This window comes from Ovis aries, chromosome 22 (genome assembly GCF_016772045.2).
Source record: "Ovis aries strain OAR_USU_Benz2616 breed Rambouillet chromosome 22, ARS-UI_Ramb_v3.0, whole genome shotgun sequence".
Taxonomy (NCBI): domain Eukaryota; kingdom Metazoa; phylum Chordata; class Mammalia; order Artiodactyla; family Bovidae; genus Ovis; species Ovis aries.
In genome coordinates this window covers 19533852-19560039 of record NC_056075.1, presented here as the reverse complement: position 1 = coordinate 19560039, position 26188 = coordinate 19533852, and the positions used below count along the sequence as shown (strand labels likewise).

The window sequence follows — 26188 nt, the reverse complement described above, 5'->3', positions numbered from 1 at the left end:
GACACACTCACAGACACGTGCGTGTGTGCACTCATGTGAGTCTGGCATTTGTGTTGTCAGACAGGGAACTTGAAATAATTCTGATCAACACGTTCAGAAAAGTATAGGAAGTATGAATAAAGGTTAAAGACAGGATAAAAAGAAATTGGAATCCATTTTACAAAAATCAAATGGACAATCTGCAAGTGCAAAGCTATCTGAAATTAAGAACTCTTTGGATGTGTGTAACAACAGACGAGATAAAGCCAAAAAAAAAAAAAATAAGGATTAATTAACTTACAGACAAGTTAATAGGAAATATCCAAAGTGAAGCATAGGAAAAAATAAAAAGAATGCTGAAAGTGAGTACATGGACTATGTGGGATACAGTCAACTTTTACTGTTGACTTTTTTTTTCTGGAGTGCCAAAATAAGAGGAGAGAATGCAACAGAAGCAATTTTTGAAAACGTAATGACCAAGAAAATGCCACAAATTGAAGAAGCTCACAGGTTTAAAAAGTTAGAATTAATATCTGACTCAGCTGTTCTTCTTAGAATTACATATTCCAAAGAACTGATAATAGGTATTTTTAAAATTGCAAACAGGTATTCTTAAAAGCAAGCACTTTTCTGTGAATGTTCATAACAGCAATATTTACAAAAGCCAAAAGGTAAAAGAAGTCTACTTTTTGAATATATAAACAAAATGTGGTATATTTTTAAATGGGATAAATACTGGTACATGACACGACATGGATAAACTTTGAAAACATTATGCTAAGTGAAAGAAGCCAGTCACAAAGGACCACATATCAAGTGGTTCCATTTATATGGAATGCCCAGAATATGTATATCCATAGGAACAGAAAGATTAGTGGTTCCTAGAGGGTGGTGGGCGGAGAAGGCTATGGCACCCCACTCCAGTACTCTTGCCTGGAAAATCCAATGGACAGAGGAGCCTGGTAGGCTGCAGTCCATGGGGTCCCTAAGAGTCAGACACGACTGAGCGACTTCCCTTTCACTTTTCACTTTCATGCATTGGAGAAGGAAATGGCAACCCACTCCAGTGTTCTTGCCTGGAGAATCCCAGGGACGGGGGAGCCTGGTGGGCTGCCATCTATGGTGTGGCACAGAGTCGGACACGACTGAAGCAACTTAGCAGCAGCAGAAGCAGCAGGAGATGGTGGGAGAGGAGAATGAGGATTGACTACCTAATGGATATGGGGTTTCATTTTCATGTGAAAATGTTTTGGAACTAGATACTGATGATGGTTGTACAATATTATGACTGGGCTATATGCCACTGAATTATAAACTTTAAAATGGTTAACTTTATGTTACACAATTTTGGCTCAATTGAGAAGCATTTATAGAAGAAGCTCAGCAAATTGTTATAAGGATACATACAAAGAAAACCACACCTAGATATATCATAGTTGTACTGAGAAAAAATGAAATTAGCCATTGAAAGAAATCTCATTTCATTATCTTCTATCTTCTATAGTTTGTGTTGAGAAGTAAAATGTAAGTAATATGATCACTCTTTTGAAGGTGAAGTCTTTTTTTTTTTTTTTTTGGCTGCTTTTAAAATTTTTTCTTGATTCATATCTCACACCAGAAATGTTGATTAAATAGATTACAGAAAGATAAAACAAAACTTTAGAAGGAAACAGTATATTCTCATGACCTTCAAGTAGACAAAGATTTCTCAAGATATAAAAATCACTAACTCTGATAAAAAGATTGATTAACTGAACTTCATTTCAATAAACAATCTCTTTTCATTACATTTTTTAAAAGACACCATTCAATTCAGTCAGTTCACTCAGTCAGTCATGTCCAAATCTTTGCAACCCCATGGACTGCAGCATGCCAGTGGAAGGGCAACTCGCAAACTGAGAGACGATATTGGCCGTATAGTTACAACAGAAGGTGTGCATACAGGATATGTAACATATCCCAGCTAGTCAATAAGAAAAGACAAGAGATTAGATCTTAGAAAAAGCAAAAGATACAAACAGGGTCTTCACAAAATGTCCTGTTTCATGTATGGAACATTCCTCTGAGTTTTCTGATGTAAGTTATAGCCCCCAGTCCCCGTTCTTGAGGGCTATGCGTAATTCAGGTTCTCTTAATTCTACTCACCATTCTGATTTTGAATCCCTATTTATTTCTATTTAGAGATTTTTCTTCATTTCAGAAAAGTTTAGCTTATATTCTTTGCTTTATTTGTACAGCATTTCTATATGTTTAAGATTGGAAGGGGGATTCCTAGTATCCTCTCAGTCATGTGTGTTTACTTAGAAGTCCAAATTCCATTTTTATGAAGTCAGTTTAAATTACGGTGGGTGATACAGCTTGGACTATTTCTGGATTCATAACTGTATTACTGTAAATCATTGTGGGCACAGTCAGTTAAAAGTTCACAAAGAAGGAAGCTATTTAGAATAGGAAGAGAGAAATAGAGGGATCTATCTAGAGGTTTATACAACCATTGGAAACCAGTATTGGCAAGCCAGTGCCAACTTTCTTTGCTGGTTGACCATCTTTTGAGTGCTTGATTTTTATCACCAGGGACCTAGTGGGGTTTTGTTTATGTGTTTTGTATAAGCAAAGTACCTAATAATTTACAGTGATCCAATGATTTCTCAAGGATTTAAATCTAGTCACAAATTATATCACCTGGGATGCTGATTAAAAACGTAGATTCAAGAGCTCCACCCAGAGTGAGGGAATCTACATTTAACCTGCTTTCTACAAAGGAGGTTTGTATATTGGAGTGTGAATATCATTACGGATAGGTACCAGAGATATGTATGTTAATTAACCCTACAAGTGGTGGCTGTATATCAACTGTGGGAAATATGACAGATAATGCTTTAATCCAAGAGAATAACTGATGGATTTTTATCTGTGGAGAATTTTAATTGCTTAGAGCATCTGGGATTTTCAACCTATAGACCATAGGCCAAATCCAGCCCATCATGGGTTTTTGTTTGGCCAGCCGGTTTTACAAAATGTTATTTGTATTTGGAAATGACTGGAAAAAATCAAAGAAGAAAAATACTTGTCACATGTGAAAATTCTATGAAATTTAAATTTTAGTGTCCATAAATAGTTTTATTGGAAAACAGCTATGCTTATCAATTTATGAATTGTCTATGGCTGCTTCTGCATTACAAGAGCAGAGTTACAGTGTTGCAGCAGAGACCATATAGCCCCCAAGGCCTAAATTACTGATTACTAAATTATTGATCTGTGTCTTTCAAGAAAAAGTCTGTAGACGCCTGGGCAAGGCCATAGGCTTTCACCATACTGTGCAGGCCAATCAATCTCCTGATAACCCCAAGGCTGTTTCCACTTCTCTACCTCCCCCAGCAACCCCCCTACGCACAGAGAGAGAGACACACACACATACATTCTGTCTCTCACTCACACACACATACACCCTGACTGAATGTCCATCAGTAAAACCCTGGACTGTCTTGTTCATTGTGAAAGAAGAAAGCAAAACTGTCCTGTTCTCACTCAAAAAGATTCTGTAAGTTTACCTGTGAAGTATTCTGTGATCTTTGGGAAATCTGTTCTGGAAATATCAGTAACTCTCATTATATTAATTCAACCCTTACCAACACTTGGTGCCACTTAGAAGAACTGATTTTAGCCCCAGGAAAACATAAAAATGTCTAAAAAGTCTTAAAAGGGGAAATCCATTTACGACAAGCTAAAGGTTAATGGATTCATTATTCAACCTCAAATTGTATTGTATCAAATAAATCATCTGATACAACAAAGAAAAGAGTGTTTTTAAAGTTGATAAGAGAATAGGGCTTCCTGAAGCTTTCCCAAATATTTAATAAGATTAAAGATAGATTTTGGAGAAAAGAACATAAAGCAGAAAAGAAAACTAAGGGGCTTTGCTTTGTTTTATGTATATAGAGGGCCAGATAATCTATGAATTATTGAGTGCCTTTTTTTTCACAGCTTCTCTCAACTTTCTTTCTGGCCACTTTTCTGTCCAATAGCAAAATGATACAAATAAATAAATGAGGAAGTAAGAGTAAACAGAAAACAGAGTTAGAAGAAAAATAAAGCAATGGAAAAGATTAACACTCTAATGTATATCAATGGCTATATTCTCTTGTTAGAGATACACCACAGATTTGATTTTCTGCTTTCAAATATCCAAAAAATAGCAGAAACTATAATTTTCCATGAGTCAAAACCTAAACTAATTTTTCTTTTAAAAAAAAAATTCATTTTCCTGATACTAAACCTTGAGATAAATGTTCCTGGTAGGTCCTCATAATAAGGCTTACTATGTGATGAACATGGATGCTCTTTTATGCATGCACACACACATACATGTACATATATAATATAGATGTTTTTGTCTATCCTATTCTTTCGAAAACATGGATACAAAACCTACATTTTGTAAAGGCATGGTATAGGGTCTGAGGCAGTACAAAATAATAATTTCTTGATCTCATAAATAAATGAAGGTGTGAAAGATCAAACTCAAATAGGAAACTTACATGAGATGTTTGGGCAAGTTATTTTGTTTTGCTTTCTTCATGTGTTGAATATATTCCTGTGTGCATCTGTTGGACAACACCATGTGAAAGTGTTATTTTCTCAGTCATGTCTGACTCTTTGCAACCCCACAAACTATACTCCACCTCTGTCCACAGAATTTGCCAGGCAAGAATACTGGAGTGGGTTGCCATTTTAATCTCCAGGAGATCTTCCCAACTCAGGGATTGAACCCAGGTCTCCTGCATTGCAGGCAGATGCTTTACTGTCTGAGCCACCAGGGAAGCCCTACACAAACACAACTTCATTAATACCAACTGAAACGTAGTGGTCTCACACATATTGAGGGGATACCACTTGGTATAATTTCACTCTGCGTCAATGAGGAGATCTTGAGCTTTGGATATTGACAAGGCCTTCAGTTCAGTTCAGTCGCTCAGTCGTGTCTGATTCTTTGCGACCCCATGAATTGCGGCATGCCAGGCCTCCCTGTCTATCACCAACTCCCAGAGTTCACTCAGATTCACGTCCATCCAGTCAGTGATGCCATCCAGCCATCTCATCCTGGGTCGTCCCCTTCTCCTCCTGCCCCCAATCCCTCCCAGCATCAGAGTCTTTTCCAATGAGTCAACTCTTCGCATGAGGTGGCCAAAGTACTGGAGTTTCAGCTTTAGCATCATTCCTTCCAAAGAAATCCCAGGGCTGATCTCCTTCAGAGTGGACTGGTTGGATCTCCTTGCAGTCCAAGGGACTCTCAAGAGTCTTCTCCAACACCACAGTTCAAAAGCATCAATTCTTCAGCGCTCAGCTTTCTTCACAGTCCAACTCTCACATCCATACATGACCACAGGAAAAACCATAGCCTTGACTAGACGGACCTTTGTTAGCAAAGTAATGTCTCTGCTTTTCAATATGCTATCTAGGTTAGTCATAACTTTCCTTCCAAGGAGTAAGCGTCTTTTAATGTCATGGCTGCAGTCAACATCTGCAGTGAAAAGGCCTTAGAAATCATCTTAGTCAAAAATGGCAAATGTGTGACATATGTGCCTATGTTCTTTATTCTCAGTACCATGGCAGACATTACTAATTGATCACATTAATACACAGGTGGATAATATAAAGTGGCAATAAGGCTATTTCTCAACAAAACCCTTAATACAAGTATTGTATCCAAAGATCAGTGCTGGTTGGACTTCCATCGTGGTCAAGTGGTTGAGAATCACACCGCCAGTGCAGAAGACATGGGTTCAGTCCCTAGTCTAGGAAGAGTCCTCAAGCAACTAAGCCTGTCCACCACAATTACTGAACCCATGTTCTAGAGCCTGTGTTCTTCAATAAGAGAAGCCACAACAATGAGAAGACCATGCACCACACCTGGAGAGTACCCCCACTTGCTGCAACTACAGAAAGCCTGTATGCAGCAACCAAGACCCAGCATAGTGAAAAATAAATTTAAAACAATCGGTGCTGGCATGCCTTATAAGAATAAGAAGGCTTTTCATGGATTTCTGGTTTTAGTCCCAACATGCAAAGAGCTTAGAAGTTGTTACTCTCACTCACTGAACTAAAAGAACCTGAACAATTTGATAATGAATGAATTTTCTTAGATCCATCAGAGAATTAAGATTGCAGGGCAAACCACCACCAAGAAATCTGGATAGAGACGTGAATCCAGAGAATCATCACCAAGATTTGCTTACCTAGAACAGAAAATTGTTATTGTTGTTGTTTAGTCACTAAGTCATCTCTGACTCTTTTGCGACCCCATGGACTGTAGCCAACCAGGCTCCTCTTCCATAGGATTTCCCAGGCAAGAATATTGGAATGGGTTGGCATTTCCTTCTCCAGAGGATTTTCCCAACACAGGGATCAAACTTGAGTCTCCTGTGTCTCCTGCTTTGCAAGTGGATTCTTTACCACTGAACCAAGGGGGACACCCATAGGATGCTACCTGGACATCACTGGATCTTTTATTTAGGAGGATGGATAGAACTGAATCCAAAAAAGAACCAGAACCTGTGCCATCAACCTCAGGCATTGAAACTGTAGCTTGTCCTCCATCTCATATTGCTGATGATCCTTTAGCTCTCATCTCCCACCTCTTCTCCTCCTCCAGTCAATAACCCTTCTTGCCTGTTCATTCGATGATACCAGCCCCTGTATGCCAGCTGTTGAACTGCTACTGTACATTAGCTTCTCTATTTGAAAGGGGATGTTCTGCTAAAATGGTGGAGGGAATTTTATTGTTTCTAGGAGAGTGATGCCTAAGCATTTCTCCTAAGTGGTCTATCTAGCTATCTTCTGGTAATAAGCTTTAATGTAGTCAAAGATATTTAAAATCAAAAATCTAATATTTAAGCTCCCTCATTTTTATGGAGGACTCTTATATCATATGGTTATATGTGCCTGATTTGTCTTTCAAAAATAGAGGGAGCAGAAAGCAGTGTTTAAGCATACAGGAATTTAGGGAAATTTTAGCTATGCACAAGGCTTTGTAGAAAAGTCTACTTGAAGATGAAGCAGCCAAACAAAAGGAATCATGATGGAGAAATTATGGTAAAAGAATTGATTGTAAATATCAAATGAATTTTCTGTATTTAAACATTCAGATTAAAAATTACAATTCAAATTGTTGGAATTATAGTTAAGGACAAACATAAAAACTTTCACTTTAAGAATGATGGACACAGCCCCAAGCTAAGAAATAGGCACAGCCCTTTGGCCTTGGGAACTCTGGTCTGAAGTACCTGGAGCAAGGCCTCTTCATGCAGTATCCTGTGGGCAAGTGAAACTACAGGAAGCACAAAGCGGGGGAAAAAAAAGGAGTGTATGAGAGTTCCTGTTGCTCCACTTCCAAGCCAGCATTTGATGTTGTCAGTGTTTCAAGATATTGGCCATTCTAATGGATGTACTTGAATGATACAATAAATTTTGCTGATGGTACATCACTATGCAGTAATTCTAAATTGTCACTGACAGCACTATCAAAATCTCACAGGGAGAAATCAAGCCCTGAGCCTTTGGAATGGGAGCACTGACTCCAAGACCCTAGACTATCAGAGAAGTAACTCTAGGGAGTATCAAATAGAACTTACACAGTGGAAACCACTTGAATACAAGACCTGCCATCACCCAACCGCCAGTAGTAGCCTGTGCAGGATGCCTCATTTAAACAACAAACAAAACAAAAACACAAACCCAGCAGACAGGATTACCACCTCACTCAGCCTTGCCCATCAGAGGAAAAACAAATAAATAGACAACAACAAAAAAACTCAGTACAAATTTCACCCTATATGAAGCTTTCACAAACCACTGGACCAACCTTAGGCAGGCAGAAACCAAAAGGAAGAAAGAATTCAACCTTGAAGCCTGGGGAAAGGATACCTCAAACACAGTAAGTTTAAAAATAATAATAATAATGAAAAAGCAGAGAAATACTACACAAATGAAGGAAAAAACTAGAAACACAGAAGTCCAAATAAATGAAGAAGAAATAGGCAAACTACCTGAAAAAGAATTCAGAATAAGGTAGTAAAGATGATCAAAAACCTTGAAGACAAAGTGGAAAAAATGCAAGAATCAATTAACAAAGACCTAGAAGAATTAAAGAATAAACATACAGAGACAAACAACACAATTACTGAAATTAAAAATACTCTAGAAGGAATCAGTAACAGAATATCTGAAGCAGAAGGACACATCAGTGAGCTGGAAGATGAAATGCTGAATAACTTCTAAAGAGCAGAATAAGATAAAAAGAATGAAAAGAACTGAGGATAGTCTCAGAGACCTCTGGGACCATATCAAATGCACAAACATTCGAATTATAGGGATCCCAGAAGAAGAGAAAGAGAAAGGGTATGAGAAAATGAAGAAATTATGGTTGAAAATTTCCCCAACATGAAAAAGGAAATAGTTAATCAAGTCCAAGAGGCACAAAGAGTCCCATACAGGATAAACCCAAGGAGAAACACGCCAAGACACATACTAATCAAACTAACAAAGACTAAACAGAAAGAAGAAACATTGAAAGCAGCAAGGGAAAAGCAACAAGTAAAATATAAGGGAATCCCCCATATACTAAACAGCTGATCTTTCAGCAGAAACTCTGCAGGCCAGAAGGGAATGGCAGTATATATTTAAAGTACTGAAAGGGAAAAATCTACAATCAAGATTACTGTACCTGGCAAGGATCTCATTCAAAATTGATGGAGAAATAAAAAGCTTTTCAGACAAGTGGAAGTTAAGAGAATTCATTACCACCAAATCAGCTTTACAACAAATGTTAAAAGGACTTATATAGTCAAGAAATACAAGAGAAGAAAAAGCTACAAAATCAACCCCAAACAATTAAGAAAATGGCATTAGGAACATACATATCAATAATTATTTTAAATGTAAGTGGATTAAATTCTCCAACCAAAAGACACATACTGGCTGAATGGATACAAAGATAAGACCCATATATATACTATCTACAAGAGACCCAATTCAGATCTAAAGACACATATAGACTGAAAGTGAGAAGATGGAAAAATATATTCCATGCAAATGTGAAGCAAAAGAAACCTGGAGTAGCAATCCTCATATCAGGCAAAATAAACCTTAAAATAAAGAAAATTACAAGAGATAAGGAAGGACACTGCATAATGATCAAGGGGTCAGTCCAAGAGGAAGACATAACAATTATAAATATCTATGCCCCCAACATAAGAGCACTTCAATACATAAGACAAACACTAAAGACACAAATGGAGAAACTGACAGTAACACAGTAACAGTAATAGACTTTAACACCCCACTCACACCGATAGGCAGATCATCAAAACAAAATTATAAGGAATCACAAGTCTTAAATGCTACATTAGATGAGATGGATCTCATTGATATCTTCAGGACATTCCATCTAAATGCAGAAGGACACACCTTCTTCTCAAGTGTATATGGAACATTCTCCAGGATAGACCACATCTTGGGTCACAAATCAATCTTCGATATATTTAAGAGAACTGAAATCATAACAAGCAGCTTCTCCAACCACAATGCTATGAGACTAGATATCAATTACAAGAAAAAAACTGTAAGAAACATAAACACATAGAGATTAAATAACCAACAGGTCACTGAAGAAATCAAAAGGGAAATCAGAAAAATTCTAGAAACAAATGATAAAGAAAACACAACAACTTAAAACTTATGGGATGCACCAAAAGCAGTTCTAAGAGGGAAGTAAGTATATAGCAATAAAATACTACCTCAAGAAACAAGAAAAACATCGAATAGACAGCCTAACTTTACACCTAAAACAGCTGGAAAAAGAACAAAAAAAAATCCAAAATTAGTAGAAGGAAAGAAATCATAAAGATCCGAGCACAAAACGAAAGAAGCAATAGTAAAGATTAATAAAACTAAAAGCTAATCCTAACCCTAACCCTAACCCTAATTTTTATATGGAAAACATAGGCAGAACGCTTGATGACATAAATCAAAGCAAGATCATCTATGACCCACCACCTAGAGTAACAGAATTAAAAACAAAAGTAAACAAGTGGGACCTGATTAAACTTAAAAGCTTTTGCACAGCAAAGGAAACTATAAGCAAGGTGAAGAGACAGCCCTCAGAATGGGAGCAAATAATAGCAAATGAAACAACTGACAAAGGATTCATTTCCAAAATATATAAGCAGCTCATACAACTCAATGCCAGAGAAACAAACAACCCAGTCAAAAAGTGGGGGAAAGACCTAAACAGACATTTTCCAAAGAAGACATACACATGGCTAACAAACACATGAAAAGATGCTAAACATCACTCATTATTAGAGAAACGCAAATCAAAACTACAATGAAATATCACCTCACACCAGTTATAATGGCAGTCATGAAAACATCTACAAACTGTAAATGCTAGAGAGCGTGTGAAGAAAAGGGAATGCTCTTGCACTGTTGGTGGGAATGTAAACTGATACAGCCACTATGGAAGATGGTATGGAGATTCCCTAAAAGAATAGGAATAAAACTGGCATATGACCCAGCAATCCTACTCCTAGACATATACCCTGAGGAAACCAAAATTGAAAAATAGACATGTATTCCATTGTTCATTGCAGCACTGTTTACAATAGCTAGAACATGGAAGCAACCTAGATGTCCATCAACAGACGAATGAATAAGGAAGTGGTGGTACATCTACACAATGACATATTACTCAGCCATAAAAAGGAATGTCTTTGAGTCCATTCTAACGAGGTGGATGAACCTAGAACCTACCATACAGAGTGAAGTAAGTCAGAAAGAGAAGGATAAATATCATATTATAATGCATATATATGGAATCTGGAAAAATGATACTGAAGAATTGATTTACAGGGCAGCAATGGAGAAATAGACATGGAGAATAGACTTATGGACATGGGGAGAGGGGAAGAGAGAGATATATGGAAAGAGTAACATCAAACTTACATTATCTATGTAAAATAGATAACAGGAATTTGCTGTATGGCTAATTCAGGGGCTCTGTATCAACCTAGAGGGGTGGGGTGGGGAGGAGACAGGAGAGAGGTTCAAAAGGGAGGGGATATATGTATACTTATGGCTGATTCATGTTGAGGTTTGACAGAAAACAACAAAATTCTATAAAGCAATTATCCTTCAATAAAAAAAAAAAAGAATGATGGAGTATACACACTTTTCCTTATTCCTCTGATTAAGTACAGAGGAAAAAACCTAGGTATTATTTATAAAACCAACATGAAAAAATTCTGAAAAGTGAAGAGAATAAGATAGGCTGGGAACCAGAGAACAGTATAGTGGTGAGCTTACTGGTTTAGGGGTTTTTTTGTTTTGTTTTGTTTTTTTTCCTCTTATAGCCCAGACTTGGTTCTAGAAAAGCTGGCAACCCAGAAGCACCAACAGATCAAACAAAAAATGCGCCAACAAAAGCCTGCTCTCTCTAGCCAAAGGACCAGGAAAAGAACAAGCTAGCAAAACAGAAAACTTTTAGACAGTAACCACTCTACTCTAGTCACACAACCACAGGGGGAAAAAGTGCAATACCATCCCCACCCCTACTCCTGCCAGCAAAAGCCAAGCAGGAAGCCAGGACCCTTATCCCAGAGGGGCTATAATACAGTATCTCTGTGCCTCCATCAGTGAACACCTAGTGAAGAATGCCAGGGCTTTTCATTACTGCTAGGTTGTAATAAAGATCCTCCTCACCATCCCCACTCATTGTTACTGGAGACCAAATGGAGAGCTGGGATTCCCACACTCAGCTGTTAGAAATGAGGTGCCTCTTCCCGCTCCCTGGGGTGCTATCAGAGGATACCCAGTGGAGAGTTAGGACTTTTACCACCACCCAGCAGTAATGCGACTACTCCCACTCTTGTGAGTGGATGCCATGTGGGAAGAAGGAACAAGGCACTCCTACCCTTGAAGTCAGGCTAGTATATCAGTGGAAGCTAATGGGGAGCTGGAACTCATACTCCCACACTCCAATAAGGAAGTTCCCTGATCCCTGAGTGTTATGGAGGACAACGGGGTGCCTAGACTTCTACCCGTACCAGGCAGTAACAAGGCAGTATTCCTTCCTTATCCTTTCTGAGTGGTGTCATAGGACGCCAACCAAAATAAAAGATTTAAGACCCAGAGTCCTATGATGCAATACCCCAAATGACTAAATATCATGTGAAAATCACTTGTTATACCAAGAACCAGAGGAATATCAACTTGAATGAGAAAAAGCAATCAATAGATGCCAACATCGAGATAACAGAGATGTTCAAAATACAAGGCTGTTAAAGCAGCTGTCATAAAAAAAATATTTCAATAAACAATTACAGGTATTCTTGAAACAAATATTAAAAAAGAAAGATAACAAATAAGTAGGAAGTCTCAACAAATAAATGAATGAAGAAGAACCAAATTAAAATTTTAGAATTGAAAGTACAAAAAATGAAATAAAAAAACTCAGTGGATAGGCTCAACAACAGAATGAAGGAAAAAGATGAAAAACAATCAGTGACTTTGAAGATACAATAACAGAAATTACCTAATCTTAACAACAGAATAATACAAAAAAAAAAAAAACAGACTGGGTTAAAAAAATAAAAATGAACAAGAGTCTTAGAGATCTGTAGGACGAAAAGATTTAACATTTATGTTGTTGAAGCCCCAGAATGAAAGCTGGTGAGACTAAAAAAATACCTAAAGAAATAATGGCTAAAACTTGCTATAACTGGGCAAAAGACGTAAACCTTTAAATTTAACAAGCTGTGTAAACCCCAGATACAGTCAAAGAAATCCATACCAAGATACACCATATTCAAACTGCCGAAAGCTGAAGACTGAAAAATCTTGAAGCCAGTGAGAAAAATGGCACCTTGCATGGGTTACTCAGGTGCTTCAGTCACGTCCAACTCTTTGTGACCCTATGGACTGTAGCCCCCAGGCTCGTCTGTCTAAGGGATTCTCTAGGTAGTACTGAAGTGGACTGCCATGCCCTCCTGCAGGGGATCTTCCCAACCCAGGGAGCAAACCTGTGTCTCTGTGTCTCCTGCATTGACAAGTGGGTTCTTTACCACTAGCATCACCTGGGAAGCCTGGCAGTTTACTTATAAGTTAAAAAAAAAAGAAAAGAAAAAAATTTAAATGATGGCAGATTTTTTTTTAATCAAAAATAATGAGGCCAGAAGAAAGTGGCAGTTTTTAAGGGCTGAAGGAAAGAATTGTCTACCTATTCTGTATCCAGCAAAAATACCTTTGGGGAATGAAAGGGGAATCAAGACTTTTTCAAATGATGGGAGACCAAGAGTTTGTTGACAAAGACCTACCTAAAAGAATGGTTAAGATAAGTTTTCTTTTTTTTTTTTTTAGTTTTTTATTTTTTAAATTTTAAAATCTTTAATTCTTACATGCGTTCCCAAACATGAACCCCCTCCCACCTCCCTCCCCATAACATCTTTCTGGGTCATCCCCATGCACCAGCCCCAAGCATGCTGCATCCTGCGTCAGACATAGACTGGCGATTCAATTCTTACATGACAGCATACATGTTAGAATGCCATTCTCCCAAATCATCCCACCCTCTCCCTCTCCCTCTGAGTCCAAAAGTCCGTTATACACATCTGTGTCTTTTTTGCTATCTTGCATACAGGGTCGTCATTGCCATCTTCCTAAATTCCATAGATAAGTTTTCTTTAAAAAAAGAATGATAAAAGATGGAGCATCAAACAGGAAGAAAGATAAAAAGGCAAAGGGTGAATAAATACAATAGATTTTCTTTCTCCTCTTGAGTTTTCTAAACTATGTTTGATGGTTGAGACAAAAATAACAGTCCTATTGTGACTGTCAGTGTTGTAAAAATATAGGAATAATGCCCTTACCTTTCACATAGGCAATTGATATATACTATCTAAAAAAGTTGGACATAGTAAAAGCAAAAGCATGAATCCATTAAAAAAAATTTATAAAAAGCATTTTAAGGAACTAGTGTCTGATAGATAACATAATATATAATGTCACTCTAAAATTATTGATATTAGTATTTTTATTATTCCTACATGTATGTATACATGTATATGTATGTATATACAGATGCATGTATACAGACATACAGAACTGACTGGCATGATTTTCTCTGAATGCTGATAAAGTTGGTGCACTGAGATTTGGTTTAATCACCAAATTCTTTACACTTTTTGTTGTCATGTTTAAGTTTTAAAATGTGTGTATTTTTAACAGAATTATTTTTATTATATTTTAAAATCATGACTCAAAAGAATAATTTAAAATAATTTAAAGGAAAATTGTAAAATATTAATGATACTCAAATTTAATTATACAAAAATGCAAATACTGAAATTTAAAATAGTTTCTTTGGGGGCTCAATTCACATTCCTTACAACACAAAAACCAACCTTATGTTTATCCCAATCTTGAAATCTAGTTAATAGATGGATACCTCTCTCCCCCTCAGTCTGTCCCTCTTAACACAAATAAACACATATACACACATGCATTTGTTCATGATAAATGTTATCATGTTCATGATAAATAGTTTATTTTAAGCCCTTACATGGGGAGAGCCAGCCTTTCTTTAAAAATGAAGACACGGATATTGTTGTGAAAAGAATTATATTGGTGTAAGGCTTTTCTCTAGGTGCAATATTCTACACAGTGACTATACTTCAAGGTATAGCTCTATGACATGGAGTTTGCTGGGAATAAACGTTAGATGTTGTTTTCTAGTCGCTGAGTTATGTCTGACTCTTTTGCGACCTCATGGATTGTAGTCCAAACAAGCTCCTCTGTCCATGGGATTTCCTAGGCAAGAATACTGCGGTGGGTTGCCATTTCCTTCTTCAGGAGATCTTCCTGACCTAGGGATCAAGCCCATGTCTCCTGCATTGGCAGGCAGATTCTTTACCACTGAGCCACCAGGGAGGGAACTAAAATATACAGAGTATTGGTGGATGCAGCTAGAGTAGCCGTGTGTGTGTGTGTGTGTGTGTGTGTGTGTGTGTGTGTGTGTGCACACACGCATGTACAGTTATGAGTGCTGGGTGTCTAGAAATAAGCAACATCATCATACAGAGGAGAGTTGAACCTCTGGTTTTCCTGCTTGTGTGATACACATGCAAGTTAGGACGTGTGATTTCATTGACAATATTGATGCTGAAATAAATCTACCTCAAACTATGGCTGGCCTTCAGATGAAAACTCGGGTTTTCACCAGAGGCCTAGTGGAGGATACTGGATGTAAGTCAAAAGGCTGCCACCCACTGATATGTAGCTTCCATTAACTGACCTCCCTTCCAATATTCTAGATTCCATGTCCTCTCTGGTCATTAGTAATCACCGTAATCACTGTTTCACCCTGAACTCAGTTTGCCTAGATATAGAAGAATAAGAATCATCTCTTCCCCTCCTCAACTGTCCTTGCATGATATTAGAATTCAGCCCATTGTTGACAGTTACCTAGTCAATTCAAACTAGAATTCTTACCTTGAGTTCTCTGGGTTAATCTTTTTATTTTCATAACAGGGACCATTTTCTCTCAAAGGACAACCTTTTTATTATACACTGTTGATCAAACAGATTGGTGTAATGGAGCTTCATAGTAATGAATACATATGTACTAGGAAATATAACAACATTGTTTTCTTATAAATAAACCCCCAAATCTCAGTGGCTTAACAATTAGATGTTTGTTTCTCACTAATGTTACATTCAGTGCTGAGGCACCTGGTGGATGGCCTTTTATGTGATTTTTCAGGACCCTGATTTTGTCCATCATGTGACTTCTCCTTGGAGACTCTTCTATTCACCTGGCAATGGAGGAAAGGATACATAAGGAAGGACATGGCTTTTTAATTTCTGCTCAGAAGTGATATACATCTCCAGCTACTTTAGCCTACGGTGACACATCACTTCTGCTCACAATGCTTTGACCTGTTAGTCTGATGGACACCCCTTTTGTGATCTAGGTAGAGATATAATAGGTTCTGGCTAGGCGGCTGCTTCTTGTACACAGCTCTGCACTGTGGAAGGGGAGCACGAAATTTGGGTGGTCAATAAATTATCTCCACCCTCTCCAGAGGAACAAACCCAGGTAAATGTGGGGCTCACCTCAGGTGCCATGCCTTTCTCAAGGATCACAGCTTGAGTTGGCTACTGTCTGATCAAAGAGTTGTTATGTATTTTGTGTTCAATTTTGAGATGTCTGTGACTAGAGGGTAATTCTAATCTATTCCATGCTGGCTGGAACAGGAAATACTACTTAACTTGGTTTTAATCCAGCATTTCTTAAACTTATTTTTGACAATAGAGCCCCTTTTCTTCATATAACTATTACTGATAAAAAATACTTTGAAAAACACTTGCAAGAAAAAGAGTAAAGTTATACCATCTCCATTCCTTTACTTATCTCCCCAAGTTTTTGCTTTTGTTATTGTTTTTGTGCTTTTATTTGTTGTAATTGTTTCATTTTCTTTAGCTCAGTATTGTTTAGGTGTTCAGGATACTTGAAATAGGTAAGACTAAAGGAAGTTGAAAAGCAGCAACTTGATTACAGATAGATGAAGTAAGCACAGTAGTCTTCATGGCCCTCACACTTGGCAGAGCAGAGTAGAGGGGGAAGTTTTTGGTATCTGTTGCCTAGCATCTACTTGGTCTCTGGTTTCCTAGTTACTATGTTTCTTTTCTTCTTCTCTTGCATTGGATCTTCATTGCTCTGCTGGGGCTTTCTCTAGTTACGGGCGAGTGGGGGCCACTTTTGATTGTGGTGCATGGACTTCTCATTTAGGTGGCTTCTTTTGTTGCAGAGCACGGGCTCTGGGGCACAAAGGCTTCAATAGTTATGGCACACAAGATTAGTTGTTCCAAGGCATGTGGAATATTCCTGGACCAGTGATCAAACTCATGTCCCCTTCACTGGCAGGCAGATTCTTATCCATCTTTGAGCCACAGGTTATAATCTGCAAAACAGTGTGTGTTCAGGAGGTTAAATGAGACACCATATGTAAAATAGCTAGCAAAAAAAAGGAATACATATATGGCTCCTCCCTTCCTCATTCTCCTTTCTATGTTTTCCTAGTTAGTAATGCACTAATTATAGTCAGGTTAGTTGTGCTATTCAGCTACAATGGCACTTATGTGAAAAGAGGTCAGGAAAAGATTGTGGTAACTGTATAAGCTCCCAGTTTACAAACACTGAATGAAAATAAATACTGCACATAGATGGTTAGATTCTAGTAACTTAGATCCTGCCAATCCTATTATTAATGACTCACAGTTAAACTGACCAGGAAGCTAATGACTTAAGCTTCAAGCCCTTCCCTTGCACTGATTCCTAGGAATGCCGGGAGTTGCTCAGAACTGTAGGATGTTCTAGGTGGTGAGGGGAAAGCATTGCTGTGTAAACATTTCTGGTAAATTGCGTAAAGATGGCTCAGAAAAAGAGGGATTTGAAAGAAGTTTCTGGGAGTTTGTTGTGATTTATTTTGTCATTCTAAACAAATGTTTGCTTTTGTACCTAATTTTGTGTTTTGCACTTCTGATTCCCTTTTCTTAAAGAGGGTCCCACAAACTGTTTACATTTCAGACTCAAAGCACACGGATACACCCCTGCTCACACTTTTGGTGCCATCACATGCTACTACTCTGAAAATTCCCAGAGTCGCCCCCCTCAGAGCACTCTGCAGATGGCTTTCCTTTCCCTCTCCTTCCCTGCTCCCCTGGAGCTCTCCTTAGGCTGCTGGGATCAAGGGCCAGCTGTTTGAGCCCCTGCCAAGACAATGTGTCTCTCCACATGCATTGTGTTCACTGGGGAGAATGATTAGGGCTTGAAGCTCAGGACCCAAAGTGTGCAAGGAATTAGGAGAGAGAAAAGCTCAAGAAAATTAGGCCCTTGTGACTGTACTCAAGACTCAGGCCCACTCTTTTGGTGAATTGTGGGTTAGATTATACAGATACCCATGCTTTCATTAAATATATCTTTTGAGTACCCGTTATGTGCCTGAGGGATTGCCTGCCACCTTGACTGGTACTTGTATAATTTTTCAATGATAACATTTTACCAAACTCTGAAATTCCTGTACTACAACCCTTCAGGCAGTTGGGTGTCTCCTTTATAGATAATATAAGAACTGGTTGAAGAAAGCCAAAAGACACCTACATTTCACAGGACCTTTTTTTCCCTAACAGCATTTATTTCATCCAAGCTCTACTTCTCAAAGTAGTTCTGAACACAAGATAATAATGTTGACACACAGCAAAGAAGATCAAGAATAGTGCAGCCTCAGAAAGCAAACCAAAGGTAAATATGAGAATGTGCTCAGTAGGAACCCAGAGGGAGGCCCTTGGAGGAGGGGAAGATAACAATTTATAAAGCTTTGGAGAGTCTAGCATCAGCCTCTCCAGTGTTTGACTTCAAGGTGTCAGAATAGCTTTTATAGGTCAATAGGGTTGTTCTAGTGATTATCCAAACTTCTCTCCCATCCAGTGGGGAAGGCCCCAGTTTTATGGCATTACCTGCCAAGGCAGGAGCCAGGGTGTTAGAACTCTGAGTAGACAGCCCCTCCTCCCTGAAAGCAGCAGGCAGCAGAATAGGTCCGGAAATTCCTGAGCTTTGGAAAGCCAGCACTAATGCAATTACCTGAAATAAAAGAAGAGGTCAGATAATAAGGGGCAAAGGTTTTTCCTTTTAAAGTAAAGAGCCAGGTAAACAAAACCAGCTGCCCCTGGAGCCAACAAGCTCTCCTCATTAAATGTTTTAAGAGGCTAATGGGCATAAGTGGCTAATTGGAGTACAATCCTGAAGACTAAATCTAGAGGCCTAGAAAGGGGGAAGGGGACTCAGCGTTAAGCAAAGAAAAAAGGAGATGAGACCTGCTCCTGGCAGAGGATCCCTATCTGGCCAGAATGGAATAGAAATAAGAATAAGATGATCTCATCTGGAGTCTCTAATATTTGTTTGAATCTCTGTGATACTGGCTTCTTGAGAATCAGCTGGGACAATTTTATATGCTAGTGGAATAGGATCTGGAGTAAGTTTTTAAAATAACTAATTATGGGAAATTTTATGTATATTTACTATGAAAAGTCTGAAAGGGTACAAGTCAAAATGTTAACAATGAGTTTCTCTAGGTGTTGGACTTACCAGTGATTTTTCATTTTCATCTTTTAACTTTATGTGCATTTCCTATTTTGTCTATAATGAGCACTTGTTTCTTTTATAATAAACAGATAAAGGGCAGACTTTTAAATAAGATGAAAAGCATTAAACTAAAAATAAAATCTAGAACAAAAGAGCAAGAGAGTTGGTGAATGAATTGGTAAGTAGTTCCAATTACTTTGTATACTCTGTCATCTTTGCTACCTTCCCAGGTATGTGCTTGGCATGAGCTGCCGATCTGGAGGCCAGCAGAGGAAGGGGTGATGGTCACTGGTACTGAGCCAGACAGGCTCTTTGTCCATGTCCACACCATTGTCCACAGAATGGTTTCAAGCCCATTGTGTTTGTAGTAATAGTTCACGTAAAGGGTATTTCTGCACAGCCTCTCCTTGCTTCAGCTTTTAGTTGAATAGCTCAGCCATTTGTGGTGTGATCCTAAGAGATGCTGAGATTTCAAGAGAGCTTAGAGGAGGGCTATGATTTAGAGGAGGACCTAAAATTATCCGTCTAAGCATTTCTAGAACCAACCATCCTGCCAGGTTTGTGTGGAAGATGCCAAAGCACATCTTACTGGCAGATTCCCTTCCTCTGTCTTTCCCTTCCTTTCCTCTCTGATTTTGTTTGGTCCTCTGGTGCCTTTGTAGCTGTCACTAAGCTAGTTAACTCTTGAGAAGAAACCTTGGCAGCTCAGAATCGTCTTTACCCTCCCAGTTGGGAGGACAGAGGAAAGCACAGAGAGTTGCCCCCATCACTGGACAGTCAGCTGGAATCCAGTCCCACTTCCACTTACCCAGTCTTGATTAGAAATCACCATCTTTTCCATTTTTAACAATTTATTCTTTCCAAGTGGTTATCATAGACTCTTATGTCCAAATCTAACTGATATATTGAGCCCTTTATCATAGGCAGCCACTATAGAGAGCCAAATCTCTGGAATAGGCAACGTTTTTCAAATAACTACAAACTGCTAACACTGAATGTTTTCTAAGAAGCTTCACATATATAAAGTGCAGCAAGCTAGTTGTTCTGGGGTACCCAAGAAAAAGGCTCAGGTATTCATTAACTCATACCTATGGTTCAATTGTCTCCTCTCTTAAAACAGAATACTAAATTCTGTAGGACCAGAGTTCTTATTGGCAAATAGATGGGGAAACAGTGGCTGACTTTATTTTTCTGGGCTCCAAAATCACTGCAGATGGTGATTGCAGCCATGGAAATTAAAAGACGCTTACTCCTTGGTAGGAAAGTTATGATCAACCTAGACAGCATATTCAAAAGCAGAGACATTACTTTGTCAAAAAAGGTCCGTCTAGTCAAGGCTACTGTTTTTCCAGTAGTCAAGTATGGATGTGAAAGCTGGACTATAAAAAATGCTGAGCACCTAAGAACTGATGCTTTTGAACTATGGTGTTGGAGAAGACTCTTAAGAGATCCTTGGACTGCATGAAGATCCAACCAGTCCATCCTAAAGGAGATCAGTCCTGGGTGTTCATTGGAAGGACTGATGCTGAAGCTGAAACTCCAGTTCTTTGGCCACCTGATGAGAAGAGCTGACTCACTTGAAAAGACCCTGATGCTGGGAAAGATTAAAGGCAGGAGGAGAAGGGGACGACAGAGGATGAGATGGTTGGATGGCATCACCAACTCAATGGGCATGAGTTTGAGTAAACTCTGGGAGTTGGTGATGGACAGGGAGGCCTGGCATGCTGCAGTTCTTGGGGTTGCAAAGAGTTGGACACAGCTCAGCCACTGAATTGAATTGAAAGTTCTTATTTCCATAGTACAGTATAAATGTGGATTTATGTTTGCAAATGAGAGTTGGTGAAACTTCATGGTAATATGGGATTCCTTTGGCATCCAGATGTGAATCTGACTCAGACTGCTCTTATTTAAAAGACACTGTGATGGTTAGGCTGGGGAAGGGACTCTTACTCAGGCCAAAGACAGAGGTAATGTTCAGGGCCACAACTGAGAAGCTTTTAGAGGGTCTCCCATCTCTGTTAACTTCTCTGATTCTCTGAGAGAGCTCATCTATGGCCATGACTTCATTCATTATTTACAAACTGAAGACAAGAAAACAGCGAGGTCAGCATTTTCTCTCTCAGCTTTTCTCTATGCTGACTTCACATACCTCCAAGGAACTGTTTTCTCTCGATATTCTCTGTGTCTTTGATATCTCAGGCAGAATAATTTCTCTCCTTTGACAAACCTAAAACCTAGTCTGACTAGCTGACATGTCCTTGGCACCAGTGTCCTCTAAGACATTCTCTCTCATAAGGTCACGATCGTCACTGACTCCCTTCCCATCTCTCCTACATTCTACAGCTTCATTTTATTAGTTCTTTCTTCACAGGCTCTCACTTTTACTTTTTCTGTGACCTCCCTTACTTAGACTCAGATTCCTTCTTGCCTGCACTGTTGAGATAAGATAACCTTGTCACACTGGTTTCCTGCCTAGAATTCTCTAGGCTCTCGTCTAATTCATGGCCCTCAGGATAGCCTGAGACCAACTGAGAATGATTGAATCCAGCTTGTTAGGTTAAGAGTGGGGCCAAGAATAGGCTCTAAAAAGCTTAAGCTAAAGTTTTTACTGGAATTCCTCCCCAACATGTCACATGAAGGAGGAGCTGGACTATTCCTAGGTCCAAGAAAACAGCTGTTGAGTGAACAGTAAGAGGAAGCCAATTTTAGACCCATGGTAGAAGAACCTTTCCTGGGTTCGAGCTGTGCTACTGTGGATCCGTACTAGTAGGGTATGAGAGTCGATTCCCTGTCCCAGATAATCACTCTCAGGGATGTTGTCACTGGCTTACCTACTTTAGACTACATGACTACTAAGATCTTTTCAGACTCCAGACTTTTGCAACATAATCATAGCCCTCCCCATTTCATTCTCTCTCTCTCTCTTTCTTTCTCTCTTCCTGCCCACCTACTGGAAATCCAGAGTTTGTTTTTGCTCCTCCATAATACCCTCATTCCAGATCCTACAGTGGATGAACAGTGTCTTTCTCCAGATAGGTGTTTCCCTGCTCAACCCGTCCCATGGCTTTTTAGTTTGGGTTGCTACCACCTTGGATATTTAAGTAACCTGGAGGACAGATTTGGTTATTGAATACCTTCCGTGTGCCATGTTCTGTTCTCAGCATTCCCCCTGATTTTTATTCACAGGGTACAGTAACCCTGTGAAAATATATGTTTGGGTTCTTTTTAAACCAATTTTAAAGAAGGGGAAGCCTAGTATCATATAGGTAGTATATGGCAACGCTGAGCTTAAACCAAGGCTTTAAGTTTTGCGTGCTTGAGAAAAGTGACCAGAGGAAGCAGGGGAAGAGTGAGGCCCCTCAAGCGTGGGTCATGGACTGTGTGGGGTAGGATGCGTGTTCACAGGGAATCCTACACATTGAAAGAGTACATCTGGCACTTTTATCTCAAGGAGAATTAAACTATATGTGCTGCCAGCAAAACTTATATTTCTGATGTTTAAAATAGTTGCTGGGAGCTAACAAAGAAAAAAGAGGCAACTATAATGTATTTGATCAAAACATAAAAGAACACTAATTACAGTACATTTTTAACATACACATAGTCATTATGTAATATAATACAAATATTTATGTCCTTCATTATGTGTTATATTAACATTGCACGAATTTTTTTATTTAAACCCTGCAGTGTTTTCATATGCCTAGCTTTCAGGTAGTAAGCTGTCTAATCACAACTTAAAAACAATTGGAGGTGCTGACAGTGGAGTACTAATAGAGTTGTGAGGTGATGGATATGGACATTGCCAGCTCTGTGTGTTACACATAGTAAATGTTTATTGGATCTGAGTCTAGCATCTAGTACCAGGAATGAGGTGAAAGGTCCTGTCATTGGTTTGTTTTATTCCCTAATATAAGTAACCACCCAAATTTTCAAAAGCATGTACCCTTTGCCACAACAATCTCACTCTTAGAATTCTATACACATGTAATTTAGTCAGTCTCCTATTGTTTATGACTCCATCTTTGTGAGCTGAAAATTTAGAGAAATCAGAAAGAGCTAAAAGTTGTTGAATGCTTACTGTATGCCAGATACTTTAGGTTTATCTGCTTAATCTTCAAATAATCCTGGGAGGCAAATAGGTTACCTTCTTTTATGAATAAGAAAACTGAGGCCCATAAAGGCCAGGCATGCTGTCCAAGATCATATAGATAGTAAATATCTGATATGGAATTTGAATTCAGATATCTCTGACTCCAAAACTTGGACTCTTTCCACTATACCAATGATTTAAACATTAGAGTCTGTGGAAATGTGTGACGTGGTGAGGGAGGCCAAGGGGAAGGCTGAATGGGAGGCACTCAGCTACCACCCACACTGCAACCAGAGCACCTGGTTCAAAGTGTGATTACAAGGAATTTTAACCATTCCACTACGTCACGTATTAGAATGTCAATTTAACGTTACAAAGGATTTTCACATGGTTCTATAACATGTACTGAGAGGTTGGTGACTAACTAAAAATGGCATAGTCTATCATTATTCATCAACCAAGGAAACCTAAGTAGATTGGAAAAGGCACCCAGGAGTTATAAGTTTTGACTTAAATTAAATTGATTTAATTTGAAATTTTGCAAAGAGGAATATTGGGAGGTTTAAGATAATGAAGGTCACTTAACCTTAGGCTTAGTCTTCAGAGTAAGAATTCTCAGAGAGTCCACACAAGGCCGGATGGACTTGTTTTGGTTGAATGTTAACAGTGTAGTGTCAGCACAACTTGATGTTTCACTTAAGCCATCTAACAGAACCAGGGACACTGCCACACTGAGGAGTGCCAGATGTTGCTATTTTAGGATAGGGCACCTGGACTTTAGTCTGTCTTGTTTGTTTATTCATATCCATTCATTTATTGTAGAGGTAGAAGGAGGTTGACTACAAGGTATTTTGTAGTGAACTGGAGATGAAATTTTTGTGACTCACTCACTGCACTAAATCTGATTTTTTGTGGTTGGTGTTCTCTTATTTAAAGATGTGGAAACCTTTCAAAATGTTTGAGTAGTCTTGCAAACCTCTCACATACCTATATTATTTTAAAGTGGGAGTAAGGATGGTATGGAAGGGATGTTAAATTACTTTCCCTATGGGGGCAACAAAGTAAGCTTTTCCCCATTACCCAATTCGTGTTATGGATTCCTATCAGTTCCTATAGAGCAATAAATGCAGTTTCAATGGACAAAGGCTGAAAAAAATCACAGTATTAGCCCACAAATGGAAGTAAAAATAAAGAGGATAAGATGTTTATTTTTGTTTGAAAAGTATGCAGGATCCAAACTTTTTTGAATGGAAAAGCTCAAGTGAACCCTGGGCTGCTGTTTCTCAGGCACCAGAGACCTCTGGCTAAAGAAATATATTTGTAATCTCCTGCTTGAGATTTTACCTGATTCTTATTTTATTTTTATTCCAGTTGCTACATTGATGGCCGGGTGGTCAAGGTGATGGACTTCCTGAAAACTCGCCTGTTAGACACACTCTCTGACCAGATTAGGAAAATTCAGAAAGTGAGTAAAAATCTCTGGGGAAGAAGAGGAGAGAGTTTGGGAGTAAGGCAAGGACAGGTCACCGGGTTCCAGCTGGATGGTAGCACTGTGGATAGTACAGTCCAGAACTGCATGGCCACGAGCCACCTCTCACAGTTGATGATTGTTATTTATTGGTTTTCGATTGAGAAGAGTTTGAATGTGCCATATCCAGGTTTAAAAGCTCCTATATTTAATAACAAATACTTTGTAATAGTTTGCTTCTAAATTGTGAGTTTCTTAAGGGAAGGATAGGTTTACTTTCTTTTTGCAAAAGTTTATTTTGGATTAATTTAAGGAGAGGATGATTACATTCACTTAATGGAATTGTGGTCTAGGGTATTGGCAATTTTGAGCCACATGTACAGTACTCCTAGGCATCTTAGAATCAGCCAAGTAACATCTTACTTTTGTAGACATAGATTAAATTAAGCAATCACATGTAGATCATATTAGTAAGAAACCTGTGGTCAGTAGTTCTCAAACTTGAGTAAAATGAAAATCACTAGAGGCTGCTTGTAAAATTTCCACTCTCACTTCTGATGTTTTGACTTAGTGTGTCTGGAATGGATCCCAGACATCTCTGCCTTTTAATAGTCATCTGTCAAGTAATTCTACCCAATGCAGATCACATTTTGCAATACACTAGATTAGTTAAGTCTAAATTGTGAGGGTTTTATGTCTACAATTTCCGTCTGCCTCTACAAAATAGTAACTCATCTTTCTTTAGTTTCCTAGTCAGGTACTTTTCCAAGGAAAAGTGAAGGTGAAAGTCGCTCAGTCATGTCAGACTCTTTGCAACCTCAAGGACTATACAGTCCATGGAATTCTCCAGGCAAAAATACTGGAGTGGGTAGCCTTTCCCTTCTCCAGGGGATCTTCCTAACCTAAAGATCAAAACCAGGTCTCCTGCATTGCAGGTGGATTCTTTACCAGCTGAGCCACAAGGGAAGCCCTTTCCAGGGAATAAAGACCTTTTAAACATTCAACTTCCTCTTGGGCAGATTAAATACATCTTTGCCAAAAAAAAAAAAAAAAAAAGGTAGGCCCCCACTAGTATGGGGTGAATGGGGGAAGTTCCCTGATAGTCCAGTGGTTAGGAATCCATGCTTTCAGTACCAAGGGTTTGGATTCAATCCCTGGTCCAAGAACTAAGATCCTGCAAGCCATGGCATGGCCAATATACGGGATGGATGAATAAATGAATGGGTAAATAAACAAATGGCTCATTATAAAATTAGTTGTGTAAGAAAATACTATTTGGAGAAATCATAGAAAAGCACTTAATGTCATACTCAGATTATAAATAATCCTTTGAGTCTTTAGAAGCTGTGAGGCCTCAGGACTTCTGAATTTCTACATCCCAGTCTGATCCCTCTGGGGATCAGATGTGTTGACCAGCACCTTTATCTGTCACTGTCTCCTAGTAGGAAACATC

The 26188-nt window shown here is 38.7% G+C and overlaps 1 protein-coding gene across 1 annotated transcript in view; it reads left to right on the top strand.

Annotated features, from left to right (window-relative positions):
• Positions 1-26188, top strand: part of HPSE2 (heparanase 2 (inactive)) — a 695926-nt gene that overhangs the window by 497760 nt on the left and 171978 nt on the right. Inside the window, exon 7 of the mRNA XM_042238951.1 lies at positions 24639-24732. Within this exon, the coding sequence (XP_042094885.1) occupies positions 24639-24732 (94 nt within the window). The remainder of the gene's footprint in view (positions 1-24638; positions 24733-26188) is intronic.